This window comes from Thermobia domestica, chromosome 2 (assembly GCF_964235325.1).
Source record: "Thermobia domestica chromosome 2, izTheDome1.hap1.1, whole genome shotgun sequence".
Taxonomy (NCBI): domain Eukaryota; kingdom Metazoa; phylum Arthropoda; class Insecta; order Zygentoma; family Lepismatidae; genus Thermobia; species Thermobia domestica.
The window spans coordinates 195,514,760-195,539,963 of record NC_137455.1 but is presented as its reverse complement, the minus strand read 5'-3'; the positions used below and the strand labels follow the sequence as shown (position 1 = coordinate 195,539,963).

The window sequence follows — 25,204 nt, the reverse complement described above, 5'->3', positions numbered from 1 at the left end:
CGGTAGTGGCGGAGCAGTGGGTCAATTTCGTCCCACCTTTGAGGCAATTTTGACCGTCTTCAAGTGACGCACAAAACGTCGAAATAGACGCACAAAAGGGTACGCGATGTGAAATTAACGACCTCGAGATTTAATAGTGGCGGAACTCTTGGTCATTTTCGTCCCACCTTGGGGACTCATTTTAACCCACTTCCCATGACGCACAAAACGGAAGTAGACGCACAAAACGGCACAAAACAATATGAAGGAAACGAACTCGAAATTCATTGGTGGCGGAAGAGCAATAATTTGTTCCGCCATATTTGTAGGCCCATTTTGACCCACTTCCGGTGATGCACAAAATGTGGGAATAGGCGCACAAAGCGACACAAAACACGCACAAAAGATGCAAAACAAAGTACCTCGAAATTCGTTGGTAGTGGAACAAGTTAATGACGCCGTCAGCACCAATGTAAGTATATACTGTAGTTCTTACCAGGGGGCGCGGTGGGTCAGTGGTAGAGCGTTCACCTCCGGTGCTTGAGGTCCCTGGTTCGATCCCAGCTCGCGCAGTTTGGACTTTATGGTGGACAAACACCGTGCTCGTGGATTTTCTCGGGGTTCTTCCGTTTCCTCCCACTTTCTTCATTTCATTCATTTCCCACCATCACCGTCTTCTTTAGCCTAACCAACATAAGCGTGGGACGTAAAACTAAAGATTTCATATCATTTTTTGTAGTTCTTACCATCAAGGCTGAGAACTGCACGGTTCAATTTTTTAGCCAAATAGAAGCCCAACCGGAATAGTGATGATGTCAACCGGCCCGGCTCGGTTCAACTGAGCGTACAGCTTGAGCTGGCTTGGTTGGGATTACCCATCGACTGGGCTCAATTGAGCCAATGGCTTGAACCGGCTCGGTAAAGACGAGTTATCGACTCGGCTCAATTGGAGCCAATGGCTCGAACCAGCTCCGTTGAAACGAGTCCATAGGCTGGGTTCGAGTTAGCTTAACTAAGCCAATGGCTCGAACCGGCTCGGTTGGGGTAAGCAATCAGCTCGGCTCGGTTCGGCTCGAGCTGGCTCGGTTGGATGAGCTGTTTACTCGGCTCACTTCTCGGTTCGGCTCGATAAGTGAATGAGCTGTGACCGAGCCGCTTGAGTCGTTGACAACGCTAAACCCGGGTCGAGCAGTTTTAAACATGTTTGGCTGGAGTCCCATAACTTCTAACAATTTTTGGCTCGAGCCCTAATACTTGCTCCTCCTGAACTCAAACCAAGAACCTCGTGACCGATGTCCTTGCCTCCTGAAGATTTCTTGACTACCGAGATCGACAGTTAACTAATTTTTAGTATTCCGATACAAACCGCCTATATTCCATGTTTATACATGTACACGGTGTTATAATAATAATTAGTTATAGTAGTAGTAGTAGTATCATTGATAATTATATTGTCTATGTATGATACTTGAAGATAGTAGTACTTGGAACTACACAAAGGATTTAGCTCGAATTGGCTCGACTCGACCTGAAACTCGATCCGAATTCGAGTCGAGTTGGGGGAAAATGTTTCGAGCCGAGATCTCGAGTCGAACTCAAAGATGACTGCTTCGAGTCGAGTCGAGTTTTAAAGAAAACTCACTCGAACTCGCTCGTGCTCATTCCTATTGTATGCATGACGGGCATATTGAGTTCTTTCAAGGGGGATAGAACCATAAACATAATATATTTAAAAAATACTTAGTTTGACGGCTTTCTTCCCAGGGGGGGAAATGGATGGTACGTATCCAGCATTTCTTATAAGTACCTTATTTGAAATATGTAAAACAGTAACAAGTGGACAATACAATATACACACATCTTATTTTCAGTTTTAATTGCTGATTTCAATTGCAATTAACAATTACAATTAACAATTACAAGTTTCAATTGTCAATTGCAATTAACAATTAAATGTTTCAATTGCACCCTTTGCAATTGACAATTAACAATTAAAAGTTTCAATTGCCTGGTGACCAATTAACAATTAACAATTGACGAAAATTTAATTGCTAATTTTATGATTGAATTCAATTGCAATTGAAATTAATTGTCAATTACAAATTGAAATCAATTGCAATTGAAATCAATTGCAATTGATTTTCAGAGCAATTACTTTCAATTGATTGATCAATTGCAATTGATTTCAATTGATTTTGCCCAACACTGGTGGTTGGTATGTTTCTTTTCTTGAACTTTAGTTTCCATACCATTAATGTTTCCTGCCATAACTGAAGTGCCACATACAGTGGCGTATTTAGGGGGAGGGCTTCCGGGCTTAAGCCCCCCCCGAAATCTTACTTACTATAGTAAAGTATATGAAATATCTTGCAGAATTTTCACATTTTCAGGCAAAGCCCTCCCCGAAAGTTAGTAAAGCCCTCCCCGAAACAAAATCGTAAATACGCCACTGGCCACATACCTCCTTGTTGTGACTTGAGTGATAAAATGCTAATTTTTACCCGCATTCGAGAGCTGGCTCTCTTAACTGGCGTTGTATCATGCAACATTTTCCTTGTGCTGAAAGAAATCAGGAGCAGCCTTTCGTACATCAGTTTGCAACACTTATAAAAATCCGATTTTGTTATTTAACTTTAAATCTAGAATTATTATCCTGACTTTTAGGGTAACAAATCTTGTATTATTACTCTACTCTGTAACGTAAATGCTCGCGAAAATAAAAAGCTTTAGTTAGTTGTATACAAGCTTTAGTCAGCTATTTTTCCTTAGCTTGTAGCAATAAAATTTAAATATTTACCAGTGTGACTCCCTTTAAGAGTTGTCACTGAGCATGATGGAAGATTGTAGAAGGAAAACAAGGGAAGGAATTTACTATATTGATTGACAGTCCCAGTACTGTAATATGCAGAGAGAAAAATAGACCTCATTTAGAAGGAAAATCTGTAGATTCCGACTACATGCGGCTTTCCTGGCACAGCTGCTGCTACCACGGCAGGAGAACTGCAATCTTACAAAATATGTGTTGTGGTGCAGATTTTCTGGACCATGTAGTATCAGTACACAATCAGATAATGTGTATCGCATATAACCATGATTCTCTGTATCCGACGAAGTACATACATGATTTCCATCTAGTTATGGCTGTACAGATTGATCCTGGCCTAGCAACAAACCTGTAAGCAACGTGGTACAGAAAATCTTATGTGATACGGGATCGTGTTAAGTTTTGCCCCTCCGGATTTCTAGACTGAAACTCAGCTTTATTTCATCTATCTTAATGTTGATATCTCTTATGTCAAAACGAAAACGTCTAATGAGGACTATATTCCATATAAACTTCTCCGTTTCCGGTAAGTGACCTGTTTGACATAGCCAGAATAGTGATGATGGTGATGCGTCTGAAGTAAAGAATTCTCTCTGATTGCACAAATGCGCATCTACCAGACGGATCAATCTTCAATAACCTACATGTAAACAAGGGTTTTATTATTTTCCGCTGTTGGTATTTATGTAATCACGTGTGCCACACAAAGTAAACACTTATTGTACTCTCTTCAATTGACACTGTCTGTTGTGTTGCTAACGGAGACTACTAAAGAATGGAATGTTAATAGCTTTACACTTCGTTAACTTACGTGTTCTGCTGGTGACATTGTTAACAATGGTTGAGAGAGTGCCATTCAGTTATAAACTGCCGCATACCTTCAGTGTAATGCCTTTTATGTGTTAACACATTTTGTTTTCTTTGAATTAAACAGACTGCTGTGTTTTCAATCAATTTTCTTGTTGATTTTACATAGCTGAAAGCTTTGGCGTTAATATTGCCTAATCTCTTCATTTGCTGGGTGCACAGTGGCTCGTGGTACACCTTCCTTCCTTATCATCATAAGGGTTCCCGACCCTGTGATTTTATGACTAGTATCATCTATGGGTTTAATTTGAGGATCCGTTTCCTATCTCTTTCCTCATTTTCATCAATTCTTCTGTTATCGTCCACTTCCAATTATTATCTGACTTCTTTAGCACACTAGGCACTAGGCATTTACAACATTTTTAAAAAAATCCAATTCTTTTTACATAAAGAACTGATAGAATAAATTACAACAAATAAAAAATATTATTTAACTAATGTTTCTCAGAAACATTTTTCTGATTTCTTGCTTTTATATCAAGATTTCTATAAGTACAAATTGCATTTACTTAACAGCTTAAACTTTAAAAAAAGCTTAACGGGCTGCTTCTATACCGGTACTTTTCTCTCTAACCCTTGTTTTCGTAAATAACAAGTTTTTATTTATTTATTTATTGCGGAAAGATTATAAAATTCAAACTCAATTTTGATTGCCAATAACTCGGAAATAGGGATGTGCACGAGTCGAGTCGAGACAGAATTTTCCTGAGAAAATTCGAGTCGAGACACAGCTCTTCCAATAGAAAAATATACGTTATTCGAGTCGAGACATCACTTTTACAGCACATTTTCGAGACGAGACAGCCTCAAATCTTGTCTCGTGCGCATCCCTACTCGGAAACCAAATGTGTGCACGGGAAAACATTTCACATACCTACTAAGTTAGTTAAGATTTACCTCTATGCCAAGTTTGATCCAGATCGAATGAATTCTATTGGTCTTGTACGAAAAAAAACAACATGTAATATGAGTCATATGATTTTTTTTAAATCAATTTTTTGTGAACAAATTTTGAAATGAAATTTTACAGCATTTTTTAAAACATAAAAACAACTTTTAATGCATTTTTAGGATCTTTTATGGAGCAACTAGGTGTCATTGAACTGGAGGATATAATATACAGAGTGGCCCAAAAGTAGGTATACAGTCTCGTACTGATCGGTCATGACATTTTATATCATTTACTTATTGTTATCCATACAGGTACTGACTTATCTGTTCTTAATTTATTTTCACTTATAGCTTAAGCTCGGAACAAATCAAAGCAAATAAATTCATTGTCTTAATAAATTAAAATGCCATACTTGATATATGCTGGTCTGTATACTTACTTTTGGGCCACCCTGTACTGCTTATTTGACACACCATTCATTTACCTTTTCACGATTTCTACGCCGTATTTTCCACCAATTCTGTAACTGGTGACTGTATAAATACTGTAACAGTAAAGGACATAATGTCTGGAATACTTTTTTCCCGTAACATATAGGTACATACTGTATTACAATGGATATTGCTACATGCATCCAGCCTCTTCTTCTATTTATTTTAACATCTTTTTAAAGACGACACTTATAGGGGTTTCTTTAAGTATCCAGCATTTTTTTTTGTTTGTTTTACTCTCACTGTAAATATAAACTACACTGTTGATCTACGCTTACAAGTACTTGTAGAATGTGCGTCACTGTTAGGGGAGGTTGAATAATAAATATAATCTTGTACCTAACGCTGTTTATTGTCCCTTTTTTACGTATGCAGTAAATAAATGATCAGTTCCAGTAAAAACTATCAATTATTATTGCGAACAAACTATATACTTTTTAACGCTATATAAATTAATTTTGGGGGGCGCGGTGGCTCAGTGGTAGAGCGTTCACCTCTGGTGCTTGGGGTCCCGGGTTCAAGCCCTGCCCCCGCCAAGTGAACTTTGTGGTGGACAAACACCGTGCTCGTGGGTTTTCTCGGGGTTCTCCCGTTTCCTCCCACTTTCTTCATTCCACCATTTCACTCATCTCTCATCATCACAGTCTCCTTTAGCCTAACCGGCATAACCGTGGGACGTAAAACTTACAGATTTCATTTCATTTCATAAATTAGTTTTTTTTTTCTCAAACTACATGTAGCCCCGCGTAGCGTAGTCCCTAAACGCTCTCACTTTTGGTGAGAGTGGTCTCCAGGTTCCATTTCCGGTGGAATACTCAGTCGGAAAGGGGTAAAAAACAAATCAGTTTAGGCCAACCATCCTGCTGAGTCCAGTTTCTCTTGTGTTTTCATCATTCTCATCGGGTAAATACTGGGATGGTATCTACCGTAACATAGTCCCTGGCCTCTCTCTTCCTTCCCGACTTCCCCGAATAGTGCAATCGCCGAGGGACGTCATCCCTCATAACTAACGGGCTAAAATGACCGCAGATACCAAAAGGCAAGAAACATATTTTTCTAATTTCGTAATTCAAAAACTATACATAAAAATTTGCCCTCAAACATCTAATTTAGTTTAGTTCCATGTTACTTATCGTTAATATTCTGATTTTAAAACTTTTTTTTTTCGTTCAATGTCGTAATATTGTATTTTTTTTAAAAAAAAAAGTGCCTAGTATAATCAGTTTTCAGAAGAAAACCTTGTTTCCACCATGAAATCATGTTTATCTGATACAGACAAATCTACATTAAGTCTCTGTACGAAATAGATCTTACAGCATAGAATATGGAAATAGATATCATTAATATAAAAGAAAGAATAAGCATGTAAAATGTTCCCAACGTACCTGACTTAAATATATTTATGTAACTTAAAATATTTTCCTCTAAAATACCTTTTTTCAAATTTTTAATTTAATCATACCATTTGATTTTTTTTTTAATGAAGTTGCTACTAGGTTTTTCCCTTTGTTCCCTTAAGGCATAAATTTCTTGCAGACTATATTGCGTGATCACTGAAGATCTGATCAAAATCAGGGAGCAGCTACTACATTTGATAGACCGGAGGCATTATAGCTACTGTTTGGCGGTTCCCACATTTCATTATTTGCTTTTTCTTTTATTATTTCTTGATTTTTTTCTTCGTTTCTTAGAACTTACTCTTCATATTCCTTTTCTGGTTTTCCGTATTGTTTTTTTTTTTTTTTTTTTTTTAAATATTTCTTCACTTTACTTCGTCTCGGAAGACTATTTTCAAGCTCATTTGCACTTCATCCCTTCGGGCAGAGGATGTGTCTGCTTAGAATCGAATCTTCTCAAAAGTAACAACAAATAAGCAAGGCAAATGGATAGAAACAGATATTTGATTCCATTTGCATCGGCAATTAAAACCAACAGCTTCAGCCACCAGAGACGCTCGGCTTGGTTCTTTGCTTGTGGTTGCTATCACTGAATGTGGCTGGCTGGTTACTGAAAAATCTTTCCTTTTTTTTTTTTTTTTTTAACAGACAGTTGGAATCTCTTCTCTTTACCACCCCCTTCTCTCTTTCTCGATGGTGTCCTTACCAGCTGGAAACAAGAAATTGAAAATCCCACAGTCTGTTAAACTCAATTTCTGAATTACTGGAATGAGGAAAGAAGAAAGAGAAGAATAGGAGAGGAGATAGCTAGTTGCATTAATTCACGACAAAAAAGGAAAGGAAAAGAGGAGGAGGAGGAAGAAGAGAATTATTAAAGTTAATAATGATGCTCACATTTCAAGTAGGCTTCTTTAGCCTTTTTGAAAGAAAAAGGGAGAAAATCATATTTCAGGGAATTTGCGTCATCCATAATCATTTGTTACGGAGATATTTCTGACTTTGGTTATTGATAATAATATAATTCCAAAACAATGTTGCGAAAAGTATTTTATTAATTACATTTATTATTATTATTATTATTATTATTATTATTATTATTATTATTATTATTATCGTATACTGGATGTTTGGGCCTAAGTTGAAACCAGGCAGGCAAATAAGCACTGAGAAATAATAGCTGGCGATGGTTGACTTTCTTTTCTCTTCTTTTTAAGAAAGAAACATTGAATTTTTTCTATGTACATTTAATATAGAAGTAAAATTATTTACAGTATTGTCACATACAGAGCAGTCCAAAGTTTTACAGCACTTTCCATATGACAGTCCGAAGAAAGAAGTTAATGGTCACGTTTGAATGAGTACATAAATTACTAAATATATTTTAACACCCCGTCATAATTGCTTACTGAGATTTCACATGATAACGAATTAGTCAAATCATAATTTGTGTTCAATCGTATAACACTTTACAAAAGACTAAAACAATCTCTTTACTTCCACAAACGTTCTGGCTTGTTTAAAACACACAAGAACATGATCTAGTTCATTTGATACATATGCACTTTTTGAACATTTGTCAAATTGTCTTAAATCATTTATTCAAGCTCTTACTACCTGAAATACATTTCTCACAGCGACATGTTTCCGGCGAAACTCATGTGTTTCGGGTCCTACGTTAAGCTGTAGGTCTACGTCTCATATAGCCTCACTGCTGAAAGGGACGCTAAACCCAAAATCAAATCAAATGAAGTCGCTGACCTCGACTCACGTTAGTTTCTGTAATTGATAAATTTCGTTGAACTGTCAGAAACCTCTTTTGAAACCAGAAATGCATATGCAGTAGTTATCCCAAAAGAAAATGCAAAGAATAGTCAATAATTTGCATTTAAGCACTAATATAGTCAATATAGAGCGAAATAGACAAAATAAATTTTGATTAAATTGAAGTGTAACCCCGCCTCTCCACCATAGGCTCTAAATGAATTTCACCGTGTTCATTTTCACCATATCTTTAATATTCAAAATGTAAATAGACCTAAACACTACAGCTGATATGTATCTTTGGAATATGACAATATGGTACCTGTCTTTATTTTGAGAATTATTGATATGAAGTACAGCTATTGATTGGTGGGAGTTTAGCTTCCTTTTCATCGCCCAAGTTATATGAGACATGGACCTACGGTTTAAAGTAGAATCCGAACTACCGTAATGCGTTCAAATTTTAAAGCTCTCCTATCATAAATTAAACCAAGGGCGACAATTTTAAGACTCTTCTATCAGAAATCAAACCAAAAGCATGCATCCTAGCAACTAAACCGGCGAGGAGAGCTAGATACAGCTATTGTAGTTGGTCTTTGTTCCTTCTTTGTTAGGGGATACAAGGAAGCGAGCCCCTGGCACCTTACGATGTCGAATTACTAAAAAGTCTAAGAATAATTCAGATATAATATCTTAGTACTATTGGTCGTTTGTTAACATTAACAATAAGATAAAAGAAATGTACCTCAAGATAGAAAATTCACCATAATAATAGTAATTAAATTTACGTCATAAATTTAGATTAGTTGATAATTGAATACATTATGTAATGATTACTACTATTCAGATATATGTTATACAGATGCTCAACAAATGAATGTTTAAATTACAAATGTTTGTTTTCTTTTACAGGATACAACCACTGGCCAAGAGATATTAGACACCGTGTTTCGCCATCTCAACCTTCTCGAGACAGCTTACTTCGGACTCCGGTATCTGGATTCCTCAAATCAAACTGTAAGTTTCTTGCAATTACCTTTGCCTAGAAACAATATGCGTAACATAACTATAATAAATTACCTTTTTATAGTAATAAATGCTCTACTGCCTAAATTGATAGGCATTCCACAGTAGAGGAATGGAAATTGTACTACGAGGAATACCTACCCGTTTCTCCAATGAAGAATGGAAATGACTAACGAAGAAAGCTGAAACAGACGATTAGCTAATCAAAATATCCAAAACAATTCACAGTTACCTCCAAAATGGCTGCTTTGTCACTATTCGTATAACTTCCGTTTCTCTGCTCCCTCACATGGTCCCACAACTTCAGTACATGCGATAGCCATTAGACCAACTGGGAAGGCTGGTCATTTTGTTATTGCATGATAATTATATGGAATATGCGCTTTCCATTTTGAGCCCGTAGTATGAAACTCCTATCATTGTCGTGCCATGATTAGTTATTTGTATCTCGTTCGAAAGATTTAGTCTCAGAATATGCATTTCTCATAATATTCATAACAGGCTACGATATACATACTGTATATACAGTGGCGTCATTCAAATCGTTTAACAAATGGTTCTATGACTAGTATAGCAGTGATGGATGGGCCATGGGTCTCGATCATCATGAATTTTGTCCAGGTTATCCGGATCTGGGTCTTGCTTTTGAGACCCGTTGATTCAGACAGATTCGGTGACTCTAACAGACTCAGTGATTAGGAAGCAGCCGAAATATAATATCTGCATCATTAATACAAAATTTTATACGTGGTTAATGATGTTCACTCAAGCTCGAACATTCATTTGTTTGATTCCCAGTGTGACGTATCTTAATCAAGATACCATGCCTTGAATATTTCAAATGTAATTTCATGTTTATTCGTCTTCCCACACTGAAAAATACTACAGTGGTATTTGAACGTAGATTATACAAAAAGATATAACAACATACGTACTGTTTGGAATCAGTAGCTTCTTTTGAATTCTAAACTAAAAGATTTACATGTTCGCTTTACGATTCCTCATAAGAAAAATATGTAGCTTATCTTTTCTGTGATTCGGGTCTGTCCGGGTGAGTCATGAGTCTGCCTGCCTCTGGGTCATTCGAGTCACCGGTCAGGAATATAAAGGAGGATGACTTAATATTATTACTACATTATTATTATAATAAAATTCCCAAATTGATGTACGAAAAGTAAAGGCAGGCATAATGGCCTATTATACTAATACAGTATTTCTTCTGGCCAAACATAGCGGCGACATTTACGTGAGTGTCAAAACACAAACAAAAGTATCAGGGTCCCCCATTTCGTATCGGTTTGCGTCAAACACGAATAATTTGTATTTCCAATAGGAAACTAGATAGGATCTACTTGTTATAGAAACGAACTGCATCTACACGTCGACAGAATTACATTTCTATTGATGAATTACTGCAGAAAATTGAAATGTCTGGAAATCAATTTGTTTCAGTGCTGATTATGGAGAAGGAAATAAAATTCTAAGAACTGGTTGTGCGAACCTGAGAAAAACCGATTCAGGGAACCGATATGAATCAGCTGAATGACAGACACTACTGTATATAAGAACATTTCCAGATTTGATGCGATGAATGATGCAAATCTGTGTTACCGGACATCATTAAAGAGTAATTTAAACTGACGTAATGACTATAAATGAAACATTTCAAATAGATAAAAGATATAGATCGTGATTCACTTTCAGTTGAAAGAAGTGGACTAAAAGATCAAGCAACGTAACATATTGATTCTTATCTCATACCTCTGTTAGCAATTCAAAACAGAAAGTCATTCTAAACTGAAATATCGTTTTATTGATGAGTTAGCCTATTTTATTGTTCTGTAGCTTTGTAGTTCTAATTGGACATCCCAGACTTTAAAAGAAATAATAACATGTAAACAATTAATTATGATTTCTCAGGGTCATTTTTAATGCGGAATTTGATCAGGAAATTACGCAGTAAAAAAAATAAAATAAATACAACTGGACAAGGGCAAAACTGCTATAATCACGTCTACATAAAGAATTTTTATGTGTTGGGTATGATGTCATTTGCTTCTTTGAAGACGAAATGGAGGCAAAGAAAAAAGTATAAATTCATGTCCCTGCTGTGTTGGCTTTTAATAATGTAGCAGCAATACGGAAGCAACATCGAACGATTAGTTTCTGAACAAAATTACACCCGAAGGCCCAATGCAGTGCTCCATTTTAATGCAGTGAAATAGTCATTAGCGCAGCATGAGGTATATAATTCTCTTCTGGTCACACTTGTTGGCATTGTGACCTCATTTTATTAGCTGGAAAGGTTATGTTTAGCAAAAAACAATATCAAGCTATTTATAAACATGTCATTCTTCGTTATAAACCAAACCTGCAGCTGTAATGAAAACAGTAGTGTTTCGATAGTGTTTAATTTATGCTGTCATCATACAGTGCCACATGTTTGGAATTTCTCAACATTTTTGACCACTTTACACGTTTGAACGCTTTATTTAAATTTTATGCAAAGTATTTTTAGTTTCAATTCAAAGAAAGCACTGAATCTTTCACAGCAAATTTCATTACTCTCAATACACTTTAAATACTTTCTAATTTACGATGTAAATATTAATAGTTGAATCAGTACTCTTCATTAGTCGTAGGTCTATTCTCTATACTCTATACCAGTTTTAGAAGATACGTAAAACATGTCATAGCAGTGTAGCCAGTAGCAACTGGTCACTTTTCTATCAGAAAAGATGAATACATTTCTTCAAAATGTAAGTGTTGCCTCTATTCACAGAAAAGTGGGAAACTAGCCACTTTGTGAATTTATCTAGTGAGTTTATGTATACATAAAACTAATTTGTTGAACATAATTTCATACAGTAGCGTTAACAACGCCCAGGCAACCGGACATTTATACAGGGTGTCTCAAAGTCCCTTGACAAAGAGTAACCCTGTTATTATCAGAGTTACAACAAAATGTAAGAGCGGAAACCGTCTCCAAATATTATGTTTTCAATCTAAAGTGAAGGATTTTTTAAAAATCGGACTAGCCGTTTGGGTTGTACACTCTTTATGCACCCAATATTAAATGAAAATGTAACGGTGCCATTTACTTGGATCCACAACTTAAAGTGAATGGGGGCATATTTGAAATGGGGGCTGGCCATTGACACGTTAGTGTAGCGATAGTAACTTCATTCACTTATGTTGTGGGTTCAGGTAAATGGCAACGTTGCATTTCAACATTGGGTACATAAAGACCGTACAGCCCAAACGGCTCGTCCGATTTTAGACATTCCTTCACTTTAGATTGAAAACATCATATTTGGAGACGGTTTTCCCTCTTACATATTGTTGTAACTCTGATAATAACAGAGTTACCGTATATCAGGTTACTTTTGAGACACCACCTTATTTCAAACCCTTCTTTCCATTCATCTTTTCGTTTCCACTTCCTTGATAGTATGATTATAACTTGGATTCGGAGCAGGGGGGGGGAAGATACTTTATTATTCAAAATATTTTATTCAATTTACCACAATCATTTACAAGATTCAAAAATTTAAATCTATTGTAGAAACTTTAATATTATCTCAATTAATATTAGAACAAGAAGTGATAATAAATTTCTACCACTTCCGGTTTAAGAAGAGAGATTAGGCTGCAAATGGAACATATTCTTAATCGATTGCAGAAAACCACTTCTTTCTATCTATTACCGATTTTGCTCTATGATGATCAACGTTAAAAACCAGAAAGGGCTGAATTTTAGTACTTCTGGTTTGAATATCACCTCCGTCAGGAAACTCTGCTCCTAACTTGTGAGCCTCTACATCAGCGCCGTAACTTAGATTTTTTTCTGGGAGGACAAGCACTAACATCTGGGCCCCTACAAAATTCAAAAATAGGTCCCTTCTTTCCATCTTTCTCTTACTCTTTGTGGGCCCTCCCGTACGGCAAGGTCTGCGGAGCCGTTAGTTACACCCCTGGGCGCGTTCCATACATGATACATTAATTAAGGGGACAATATTGACAAATCTCAAAGCCATACAATAAATATTATTTCTATGGTCCCTAATAGTAAATATTTTTTCCAGAAATTAGCACGACTCATTTTTATTTTATTCACCTGTGTGTGCTGTTTTGTTTATGTAATGTAGTGAACCTGTTTGATGCTCATTTATAATTTCATGTTCATATCGTATAAGGAGTAAGAAAATTTTGTCTTAAAAAGTGGCAAGTGGGCCACCCTCGAATAGCGGCAGCTTCCCTGGATGGGCAGTTGCTTCCCCTGCCCTCCCCCACAAGTTACAGCCCTGCTCTACATCCTGGTCAAATTTGATGGTAATCCATCAAGTAGTAGTGATATTAGTGGTAGTGGAGATTTTTGTCTCCCGGCCGAACACGCACAAGGAACAGACAGGATGGATATATGAAGGACTTTAATTTAAACTTCTTTAAAAAAAAAAGTAATCAAGAATTAGATATGTCATAATAACACAATTTTGTTTGAAAGGTTGTTGAACAGGCTCTTACAATTAAGATCATGCTTCTCTATGGGCATAGGACAAAACAAAACTAAATCAATCAACCATCTGCAATTTGCTTTCATACACGGGTGCTCACTCACTCACGTATCAGTCACTTGTGAAGTTATAATAGCCATGTATGCAACGCGTATCGTTGATCGAACAACATTGTACGTACATGATGTAAGAGTTAGAAAGGATAATTCCAGTTTTAATTATCCCAAGAAATGTCAACCTACTTTAGTAACATAAAATTACGTACTTAACAGTTCATTTGACGCATTGTGATTTCAGGCTATGTATTTGCATTGAATAGACTTCGCGGTAGCTAACTCGAACTACTTTGGGAGGTTTTGTTTTCCGTTCTAGACAAGCATAATCGATGACAGAAATCTCTCTGCATGACTCCGTGCAGCTTGCAAATAAGTACAGAGAGAGAGTTTGGATACGGTTTGCATACATCAAAATCATGTAGTTATCATCGTAAATGTCCTGGTGTTTAACGGCAGGTTACTTGCTGTAAAATTAGTTGCTTCTATGCGTTACGGTCCTCCGTTAATCCTTTTGTAATCACCGTCTTCCTCGATAGTAGTTTTTCCTCCTTCTTCTTTTTCCTTTCTATCATACCTTATATCACCTCATAATTAGAGCTGCCAGACGCCCTACTTTCCCAGAATATATTCTATTCTTTGGACCCTGAAAGTTGTTCGGGAGGGATTTTAGAAAAATGGGGGAAATGTCCTCTTTTGAGGGGTGCAGACAACTGCTTCAGCTTCAAGATTAGTAATATATAGATCTGTAAATAATTATTATTGGTCTTGTGATTTCAGTTTACTTGCAAATACAATATAGCACATGCAACTGTAAGAGGTTCCGCGGTGGCTCAGTGGCAAAGCGCTTCTCTCTGCTGCGAGGGATTCTTGGTTCCATCCCTGTCTATGCGAGTTTGTGCTAGATAATATCCTATCCGTTGGTTTTCCCAAAGATCCTCACATTCCAATTTGCCGAATGCTTTCGTAATTATTCGGTTTCATTAATTACACATCTTCTTTAGTTTACGCGGCATAATCATGGGTCTTAAAACTGGATGATATTTCATTTTATCCAGCTGTAAGCGCGAAGGAAACAGTTTCAATATTTCCGTGCTAAGTTTTATCTCGCTCCGCAGTTAAGAGATTTGTCGAGTAATATATGTCTTTTTGGATCAAAAGATCCAATATATTTCAATCAAAATTTTTCTTGTACGCCTTATATCTGGAGAACTGCATATAGTATAGCCAAACCCAAACTATCACTTAACTCAGTATGATGTGCTTATTCCATAGAAAATTCGAAAACTCGATTTAGGGCCCGTTCCAAAATTTTGGGGCCCCTAATCCAAAAACTAATTATCGGCTAAGATCCCAATCTTTTGATCCATTTTGGATCATTTTCCTTAAAAAAAATGTTTGTGAAATCTAAAAATGTATCTTTAAAAAAGTATGTCATGTGATAGCCCTACTCTGAATACAATATCTTAGTTTCTTTTCTTCTTTCGCTTTCCACCTCTAATATTGCTCTTTTTCCTTCCCTGCTTTATCAAATACTTCCTCATTAATTTTCTATTCTTCAATATTCGTATTTCGAAGTCTTTTACAGTTTGTAATCACTTTTAAGTATACTATATATTGTACACGTTTCTTCTCTTCACACGAAACGAGACATTTAAAATAGATTAATTTTCATAAGGAGAGAGACATTTAAAATAGATTTGTAGAAGAAATCAGTAAAATCAAACCATTAAAATTCTCCAGTTCATTGTAAAGAAAAGAGAATAATAATTTTTGTCCACACAACTCACAATGGAAGATCCCACAAGTTGTCGCTCAAATCTGATTGCCACATAGCACATCTGATAGAACATCATGAGAAATGAAAATGAGCAAAATTTAACGTGCTATGGACCAGAAGGATAGGACCTACGGGGCTTCAAGTTTTGAATATACAATATAAATATATATATGTTTTAAGTAAATATCTTGAAAACAGTCAAAGAAATCAAAACAAAAAGTGCACAATATAATGAGAACAAATTGCCGTATCGAAAACCATAAACAGTGTTGTCATAGATGAAGTAGTGTCGCCAACTCAGTATAAAAGTATTTTGTTTGAAATAGCACCGTATACAAATGTGCACAGATTTAAAATGCACTATTATCACTAAACATAACAGTGAAGTGTAATGGTACAGTGTTGCACACTGGAGCTACGTGTGCTGAAAATGTACAATCGAGAAGTCTGATATATGGCAACAGAGAGTAATAAAGGAATGCATTAGAAAAAAGTGAGGGATCTGATTACACTTCCGTAGCCCCGGTGAATAAGCAGACAATTCGCGAAAATAAAATGGTACACGCGAGGAAAGAAACCCTTGTTTTCTAATTCTGTAAACTGCTTTTCCAGATTATCTTATCCAGATTTGGTAGCTATGGTTTCTTGGTTTATGTCCTTCGTGTTAAGTGACATATTCTTTTACTTCCTCTCCTACACATCATATGATTATGTTACTGTACACTGTAATATTACCTTATTCACATTGGAAATATAATTATTTCATTACTACTTCATTTCGCTTTTAATCGGCCCGGATAGCCATGTGGCATAGAATGCTAGGCCACCGACTTATTAGGGATCGCGGGTTCCAATCCCGACTCGGATATGGAGGTTTTCGTTATACTTTTCACTTGCCATTTCATTATCATCTTTCGTCTTTTATAGTGGTTCATATCCCACTTTGCACTGTATGTCCCTTCCTATATAGCTTCGGTGCTGACACAGGACATAAAAATGACATCACTCAGTTTCGTTTTACTATTGCATCAATCTTCCGTGACACTGCTAAAATTTGTTGTTATACTATCGGTGTTATTCTGCATTTGAATGAAATTCATATATAAGACCCAGATTCCTTTATTACCCTTTGTTGCCACATATCAGACTTCTGCATTGTACATTTTCAGCACACGCAGTTCCAACAATGTGCAACACTGTACCACTACACTTCACTGTTACGTTTAGTGATAATAGTGCATTTTAAATCTGTGCACATTTGTATATGGTGCTATTTCAAACAAAATACTTTTATGCTGAGTTGGCAACACTGTTTCATCTATGGCAATACTATTTATGGTTTTCGATACGGCATTTTGTTACTATACAGGGTGGCCCAAAAGTAGGTATTTATTCACCCCTGCATTAATCAAGTATAACATTCTAGCTTATGGGTGTATTTGCTTCGGCTGTTCCGAGCTTAAGACATAAGTAAAAAGGCTTTAAGAACAAATAATAAGGAAACTAAGTCTACATGATGTATAACAATAAGAAATGATTTAAAATCCAATGAGGTGATCAGTACGGGACTGTATTGTGCGCGTTTTGATTTCTTTAACGGTTTTTAAGATATTTTTTTAAACGTAGGCCTATATATTTCCATTATATATATATATATATATATATATATATATATATATATATATATATATATATATATATATATATATATATATATATATATATATATATATATATAATATATTGTATATTCAAATCTTGAAACCCCGTAGGACCTAACATTCTGGTCCATACATAGCACCTTAAATTTTATTCATTTTCACTTCTCATGATGATCTATGAAATGTGCTATGTGGCAATCAGATTTGAGCGACAACTTGTGAGACCTTCCCTGGTCAGTGGCTAAAAAGAAAAGATGACGATTGTTCTTAACACCGTTAAATAGTTCTTGCGTTAGTACCATTTTTGTTTTTATTTTCCGTTTGCATTTCAGATCTTTGCTAATTATGTAATGGGTGCAAAAACTATAATCACACTTTTAAATAGGATTTCACAATCTGGGCGAGTACACTACCCGGGAAAAGGGAAGGAAGAAAGGATTAGGAAAGGAAGGAAGCGGCCTGAGATCTATATGTTAGGTACCACCTCGGCATTTGCCTGGTGCTTAGCGTTCTAACTGGAACTGACTAATCCTGTCATAATTTTGAATAGTTTTCAAATATGATTAGAAGTAAACATAAAATAACTATCGCTAACTTACCGATACAATATTTAATTATTAAACAACACACATCACCATTGATTCAAAGGGGAAAGGCAAACATCATTACCATTGATTCTAGTTGAAAAAAAAACATTACCATTGTTTCAAGTGGTAAAGCAAACATCATTACTATTGATTTAAATGGTAAAGCAAACATCATTACCATTGATTTAAATGGTAAAGCAAACATCATTACCATTGATTTAAATGGTAAAGCAAACATCATTACCATTGATTTAAATGGTAAAGCAAACATCATTACCATTGATTTAAATGGTAAAGCAAACATCATTACCATTGATTTAAATGGTAAAGCAAACATCATTACCATTGATTTAAATGGTAAAGCAAACATCATTACCATTGATTTAAATGGTAAAGCAAACATCATTACCATTGATTTAAATGGTAAAGCAAACATCATTACCATTGATTTAAATGGTAAAGCAAACATCATTACCATTGATACAAAGGGAAAAGAAAACATCATTATCATTGATTCAAGTGGAAACGCAAACATCATTACCATTAACTCAAGTCAAAAAGCAAATTTCCCATTAGCATTGATTCAAGTGGAAAAGCAAATATCATTAATATTGATTCAACTGGAAAAGTAAACATCATTACCATTGATTCAAGTGAAGAAACAAACAGTATGACCATTAATTCAAGGAGAGAAACATCATTACCATTTATTCAAAGGTGAACAGAAAATAATATTACAGTTGATTCAGGAGTAAGCAATAAACACCAGTCCTGTGGATTCAAGGGTAAACAGCAAACATTACTCCCGTTGATTCAAGGGTGAACATCAAATATCACTACCATTGATTGAAGGGTGAAGAACAAATATAATTACCATTCATTCAAGATGATAATACATTATAACTTCAGATATCCGAAAAATCTTTGCCATTGTAGAAATATTATTTTCCATTAAAATTGAATCAATAGTAAATAATGTTCTCTATTTGGAAATGATGGTTATTTGATGTTTATTTTAAAATTAACATGTTAAGAGTTGAATACTTTGCAGACAAGGAAAAAGTCAGAAAAAGTATTTGTCCGTGGTTCTCAAAAGGAAAAGTCGAATACAATGCAGAAAAAAATACAAATGCTGGAAGGTTGTAACGGTTTTTGTACTCTCCAGCTGTTCAGTATCATCACGAGATCTTTGTAAAGTGAATAAACTAAACTCAGGGTTAAATAAGGACGGGAGTGGGTAGCGCTGTATTGGTGGGGGTATATAAGTGAGGTGCAAAACATGCACCTGTGCCGCAGAAGCCTCACCATTTCCACTTACGTTACCCATCTCTACACATAAAGCAAGCTGTTCGTTTACCACCTTCACTTTCAAACGAGATGTTGCCCATCTGTTACCTTGCTACCTGTATTTCTTACGGGAAAGTTACAGGCAAAAAGCCTTATTATAAATGTTGTTTAAAATATTCTTCTCATTTCCGCGTTCGGTATTTCTGCTGTAGGAGATGTTTATTCTCACCTTAGTCAATTGCTGTCATAATTGTTTAACAAGTTAGGTCTTTTGTATCTGTTTCTCCGAACTGTGTGTGTGTTGGTATGTGTAAAAGGTGTTTCTTTACATTAAATTGGTTTTAAACTTTATTGATCATTAGAACACTTAAAGGCACTTCATATTCATTAATTCTGAAACACTTGAGTTGCTCTGTGCCGTTTTCTAGCATTCAGTTTACTATTGCTGCTAGTGTTACCGAAGTTTTCCCTGCCCCTGGAAATAAGCTTGAAATAAATTCTGACGTCAAAGGCTTGTTTGACGAGCATTTCAGAAGTACTGATAATGTTAGAAAATCGTACAGTGTGTTCTAAGTTCGAAAAAAGAATGTAGGCTATGCAGACATATTGCAATATTTTAATTTCTTCAACATTTGGATTTTTTTTTTTTATGAAATTCTCATTCAAAACATTTGAAGCAGTGACATATTGGAGTTAATGAAAAACGAAATCTTTGAGTTTAATGTCCCACGTTTATGCCCTTTAGGCTAAGGTAGATGATGATTAAAGCCAGTGAATGATGATGGACGAATTGGTGGAATGAGAATACGGGAGGAAACGGGAGTACCCGGAGAAAGCCCACAAACTTACTTGGCCGTGGACCGAACCAGGGGCTCCACACACCGGAGGTAAGCGCTCTGCCACTGAGCCACCGTTCTTATTCTCTATCTAAAGCGAAATGTAGTATTGAACATGTATACTATCATTACAGATGAATGTGTGAACAATATTAAACGTAAGAAACATGTTTCCGTTACTGTTGACGCATTAAGACAGGTAATGATATACACGTAGCTTTTATTACTTCTTATATCTGTTGTAAAATTTACCTATGAAAAGTATAAGACTTCTTAGCAAATAAAGAAAGAAGACAACACCAAGACCACCCGGATCTTGGTATTGGATTTGCTCATCACTAATGAAAGGGTGTTAGATATGGTAAAGGGGGGGGGGGACAAATTTTAAATATTATTAAGAAGAGGAAGAAAAACTGGTTGGTACATTGGCTAAGAATGAATTGTATCATGAGGGACGTGGAGCATACAAGCTTCTCAGTTGCAGCAAAGTATCTTACCAAAATGGCAAAGTACCTGTGATAATGAATAGGAATGGATTGTTGAAACAGCAAACTAATTCGATACGAAAAAAATAATAAATCCTACATGATGTTTTTCAACACCAAGTTTCGGGTTCACGGTGGCTCAGTGGTAAAGCGTTCACTTTTGGTGCATATGGGATCTCTGATTTGATCCCAGCTCGCGCCAAGTGGACAGTGTTCGTGTGTTTTCTCGTGGTTCTCCCTTTCCTCCCACTTTATTCCACCATTGCATTCATTTCTTATCATCACCGGCTTCTTTAGCCTAGCTAGCATAACCGTGGGACGTGAAAAAAAAAGATTTCATTTCATTTTCAATACAAAGTTTCATGTTCGGAATCGAACGAGGAGTGGAGAAGGGCTATCTATCATTAAACCATCGTACTTTGTACGAATTAAAGTATCGCGTCCTGAAAGTTCTAATGCACTGAAAGTAAGATCATTTTGAAATGATTCTCTTAAAAGATGTCAAGGCTTTTCACTAACTTCTTTGAATCTTAGTGAAAATCTTAAAGATAAGGAAGAATATCGAAAATGTAGCAAATAAGCCAAATCTGCAAAATTGTATTAAATAAAGTAATAACCTTTTCTATAGGTTAGAAATGCTATGCAGATACTATGTGGCACATTTTCTAAAATTTTTATGGTCGTCACTGTCCAGTTGCTTAAAATTGAGAAAAAAAAGTGGGGGATAGCTTAGCAAAATGCCTTTAAAAGGAACTGGGACGTACAAATATGACTGCATACTAAGCTTGTACTCAGAATACTAAAACCAGGGACGGGGAGAGATCATTTTTGTGGGGTATAATTTTAGTTCATCGTATAAAAATTACAGACAAACGAACACCTGAAAGTTTTACAGGGGCTGAAGTTAGCTACGGAGAGGCCCAGCCCCTTACTGCGAGGCCTGCCGCATACACTTGTGCATGTTAATGTAGCAAAAAATTTTCTTATGCAATTTGGTTTATAGGTTATACGTTTCGTACACAGTAAATCTATGGACATCTTATAGAAAGGTCAGCTCAACTACTTACTCCATAATAATGGTCATCTGATGAAAGAAAAAAGATGGAAAACTTCTCTTAAAACAAACGACTTCGAGAATCGAATTTAGGATTTAGATTTTTAGTCTGTCGGCATCTATGGCCATGTTAGCCCGTCCGTACGAGGGATGACAGGGAAGAAAGAAAGGATTGGGGAGAGAAGGAAGTGGCCTGGGACCTATATGTTAGGTACCATCCCGCCATTTCCCTGGTGTGAATGAGGAAAATCCAGGAAAACCTCATGATGGCTAGTCTGAAAAAGCTTTTACACATTTTCGATCGAGTGTCCCCACCGGTAATCGAACCCGGGACCGCTCGCACCTTCGAGAATCTAAATATGAACCTCCTAATTACAAAAATTACAGAACAATTGAATCTTTGTTTAGTCCATGTTAGAGGGGGGAGAAGACTAAATTCTAATCATATTTGGTTCCATAAATATAGATTCAGTAGTCAATAACTATCAAAGTAGACGAAGGAACTACAAAATCCTTAAATGTTTTAAAAGGACTGCAACAGTTATAAGAACACACAACTAACGAACTTTATACAATAATTATCATACATTTAAAAGTTGCTGTTAGCGAAATTCAAAACATGTATGCAATTTAAAGGAGGTAGTTATTACCGGAGGGAGTAAAAAGATAAATATATTTTCGTAAGTAGGCCGCACTGGTCAAGCAGTTAACTTGACTTCCTCTCCTCTTTATATAAAATTGAATAAAGTCAGCTAGCCAAGACATTTTTAAACGTCGGCAGCCACATTGAAAGTCAAATCTTCTCCTCAACCGGTCACCTGCGGGCCGGAAGGACTTCCTCTTTTCTTGTCTGACGTTTTTGAAATTAAATTTAGTTTCTTTTTTGTATTTTCCCTCCTTTGTTTCACTTTTCTTTCCCGTTCTGATGACACTTGGACGACCTGTTCTAGTCTTCGCTTTATCTTGTCTCATCTTGCTTTGCATGACATCAAGGTTCAAAATGACATTGAAATTTATAGAGGGCATTCGTTTCTTTGCTTTTTCTTTTCTTACAATCGCGACAGCATGATAAAAAGTGAGTGTGAATTGTGACAAATGTGAGTGACTTCTGTTTGTCTCAAGAATATTTTTAAATATTTCTCAAGAGCAGTTTTTATTTTACCTTCGACTATGTTTTCAAATAGTACATGAGCTTATGACAACTTACACCGATATTTTTCGATCCATTTGTTTATTTGAAATTAATTAATTGATCGTTATTAGTGATAAAGCTATTTGAGACGTGGACGTACAGTTTCGACGTTGGATCTAATCTTTATGTACTCCATGGGGAATCGAACCTAAATCTTCCGCATCAAGTGGGAGAACGGTACCGTTTAGCCACGAAAGAGCTCCTGTCCTCCCTGCTTCGCTAGTGGCTAGCACGTAGTTTTGTCTACATGACAAGAATAGTCTAATCTCGTCTCGAAAACTAGGCGAAAATTACATTTTCAAAATCCCGGGTTCGATTCCCGGTGGGATCACTCGGTCGAAAAAGTGTAACACGCTTTTTCAGGCCAGCCACCCTGAATGAGGTTTTTCTCATTCACACCAAGCAAATGCCGGGGTGGTACATAACTTATAGGTTCCAGGCCGCTTCCTTCCTTCCCTTTCCTTGGATAGTGCACTCGCCGAGGGACGTCATCCCTCAAACGTGACCGGCTAAACGGCCTTAGATGCCGAAAGCCCAGAAATCTAAATCCTAAATCCTACATTTTCAAAATCGAGACGAGATATGTCAATTCTTGTTTCATTTTCGAGACGAGACAAGATATTTCTCGAGTCTTGTGAGTACCGCTAGTTCATCCAAATCTCAGATTTAGAAACATCGTTTTTAGTATTACACGTTTTATAGTACAAAAACTAGAAATTGGTAAAGTGAACATAATGAAGAGGATTTACCAAGTTTGAGGATATGCACGTCATTACATGGATACTCCAATAACAAACATGGTTTAAATGTTGTTTAAATGTTCGTGGATCTCTCATGACATGGATCGTTTCTAGACGACATTAAGAAAAAATTCGGGTCATAAAATTTCTACGTAAATTTATAAAACAACAAAAATTCGAAACGAGACAAGAAGGGCATTCTAAAATTGGAGACGAGACGACAAAGAGTTTTTCGAAAATCGAGACGATATAGAATTTTTTTCAAAATTGAGACGAGATGAGAAAGAATTTGTCGAAAATCGAGCCGCGAAAGAATTTTCGGAACATCGAGGCTAGATAAGAAGCATTTTTCGAATGTCGAGACGAGTAATAATTTTTCGAATGTCGTGACGAGACGAGAAAATCTCGTCTCGTAGACAACATTACTAGCAGTCGCGCGCCTGTGATGCTCGGGATCCCAACTGGCTGGTGGTTGGAGTTTGGCGTCCCTTTTTAGTTGCGAGTTTATTTAAGACGTAGATTAAGGTAAAATCTGAACCACCGTAATGCGTTCAAATTTCGTGGCTCTCCCGCCGGAAATCGGACCCGAGACCCTATTCGTTATGGCGCATGCTGGTCTATAGACCAGCGAGGAGGGCTCGGGGTCTCGGATTCGGTTCCCGGTGATAGAGTTCTGAACAGATTACAATGATCCGAATTCTATATTAAACAGCATATCTACATCTCTCACAGCCTCTATGCTGAAAAGAGACCGTAAACTTCGACAAATAAATAACAATAACAACGAAGTAGCTACGGGATGTTTGATAAGGAATTCCTCGATATCCAGATGGTTTATTGAATTCGTTCCATGAGCGGAGTTCCGGGGAATATTTTTTGATGAAAGTTTAATTTTATGGTTGAGTTGGTTGACACTGATTGAAGTTTAACGTTTCCTCTCCAGCACCAGAGCTATAAGACGGAATTTATTGCTTTAAGTGGGAATAAATCTACTTGCGTTTTCATTCCACGTTTAGTACTTCAATAGGGAATTAAACTCAGTTTACAAAAACTACGCGTATTAAGTATCTTTCCTCGAAACAGAAGTATTTATGGTCTAGTTTCTTTTTGAAAATTCGATGGAGAAGTGGAAGAAAGAAAGGTGGTAATTATTATCTTAAAATGTCCATAGATCGGAATCTCCGAATATTAAAGACATGGAATTTGGCCTACGGATTTCTCCTTCAAAATAATTAGACATTTCTTTCCGCGTTTTTTGATATTTGGCATAGGGAGGGAAAGGGATAAGGGAAAAGATATGGGAATTACAATTATTATAATAAGATATCCATATCTCGAAATTTCTTATGGCTAGAGACATGAAATTCAGTATTTGGACTTCTCATTTAAAATAATTAGACATATGTTTAACCATTTTATATATATGCCTTAGAAGGGAAGAATAAAGCCGGTAGGAAAAATGAGTAGGGTTACAATTTTATAATTAGATAGTCATATCTGGAAATTCGTTAAGGGTAGAGACATGAAATTTGGTATTGAGACCCTTAGACATTTCATTTAAAATAGTTAAAAACATGTTTCAGTGCTTTTTTGTGTTTATTTCCTGTAGAAGGAAAGAAAAAGGAGGAAAGAAGAAAAGATAGAGGTTTCGATTGTTATAAGAAAATTACCACACATATATGTACTGATATGGGCATCGAATTTAAATGTAGTTATTTGTTTTGCCATTAGTTCTGAAATTCATTATTACAATGTTCAAACTGTAAAAATGTCAACCA

At 36.2% G+C, this 25,204-nt stretch overlaps 1 protein-coding gene across 4 annotated transcripts in view; it reads left to right on the top strand.

Annotated features, from left to right (window-relative positions):
* The window catches only part of LOC145678346 (band 4.1-like protein 4), a 482,682-nt gene that overhangs the window by 243,392 nt on the left and 214,086 nt on the right, over positions 1 to 25,204 (top strand). For all 4 annotated transcript variants that reach the window (XM_081748385.1, XM_081748387.1, XM_081748386.1 and 1 more), the window contains exon 3: positions 9,124 to 9,228. In XM_081748385.1, the coding sequence (XP_081604511.1) occupies positions 9,124 to 9,228 (105 nt within the window). The remainder of the gene's footprint in view (positions 1 to 9,123; positions 9,229 to 25,204) is intronic.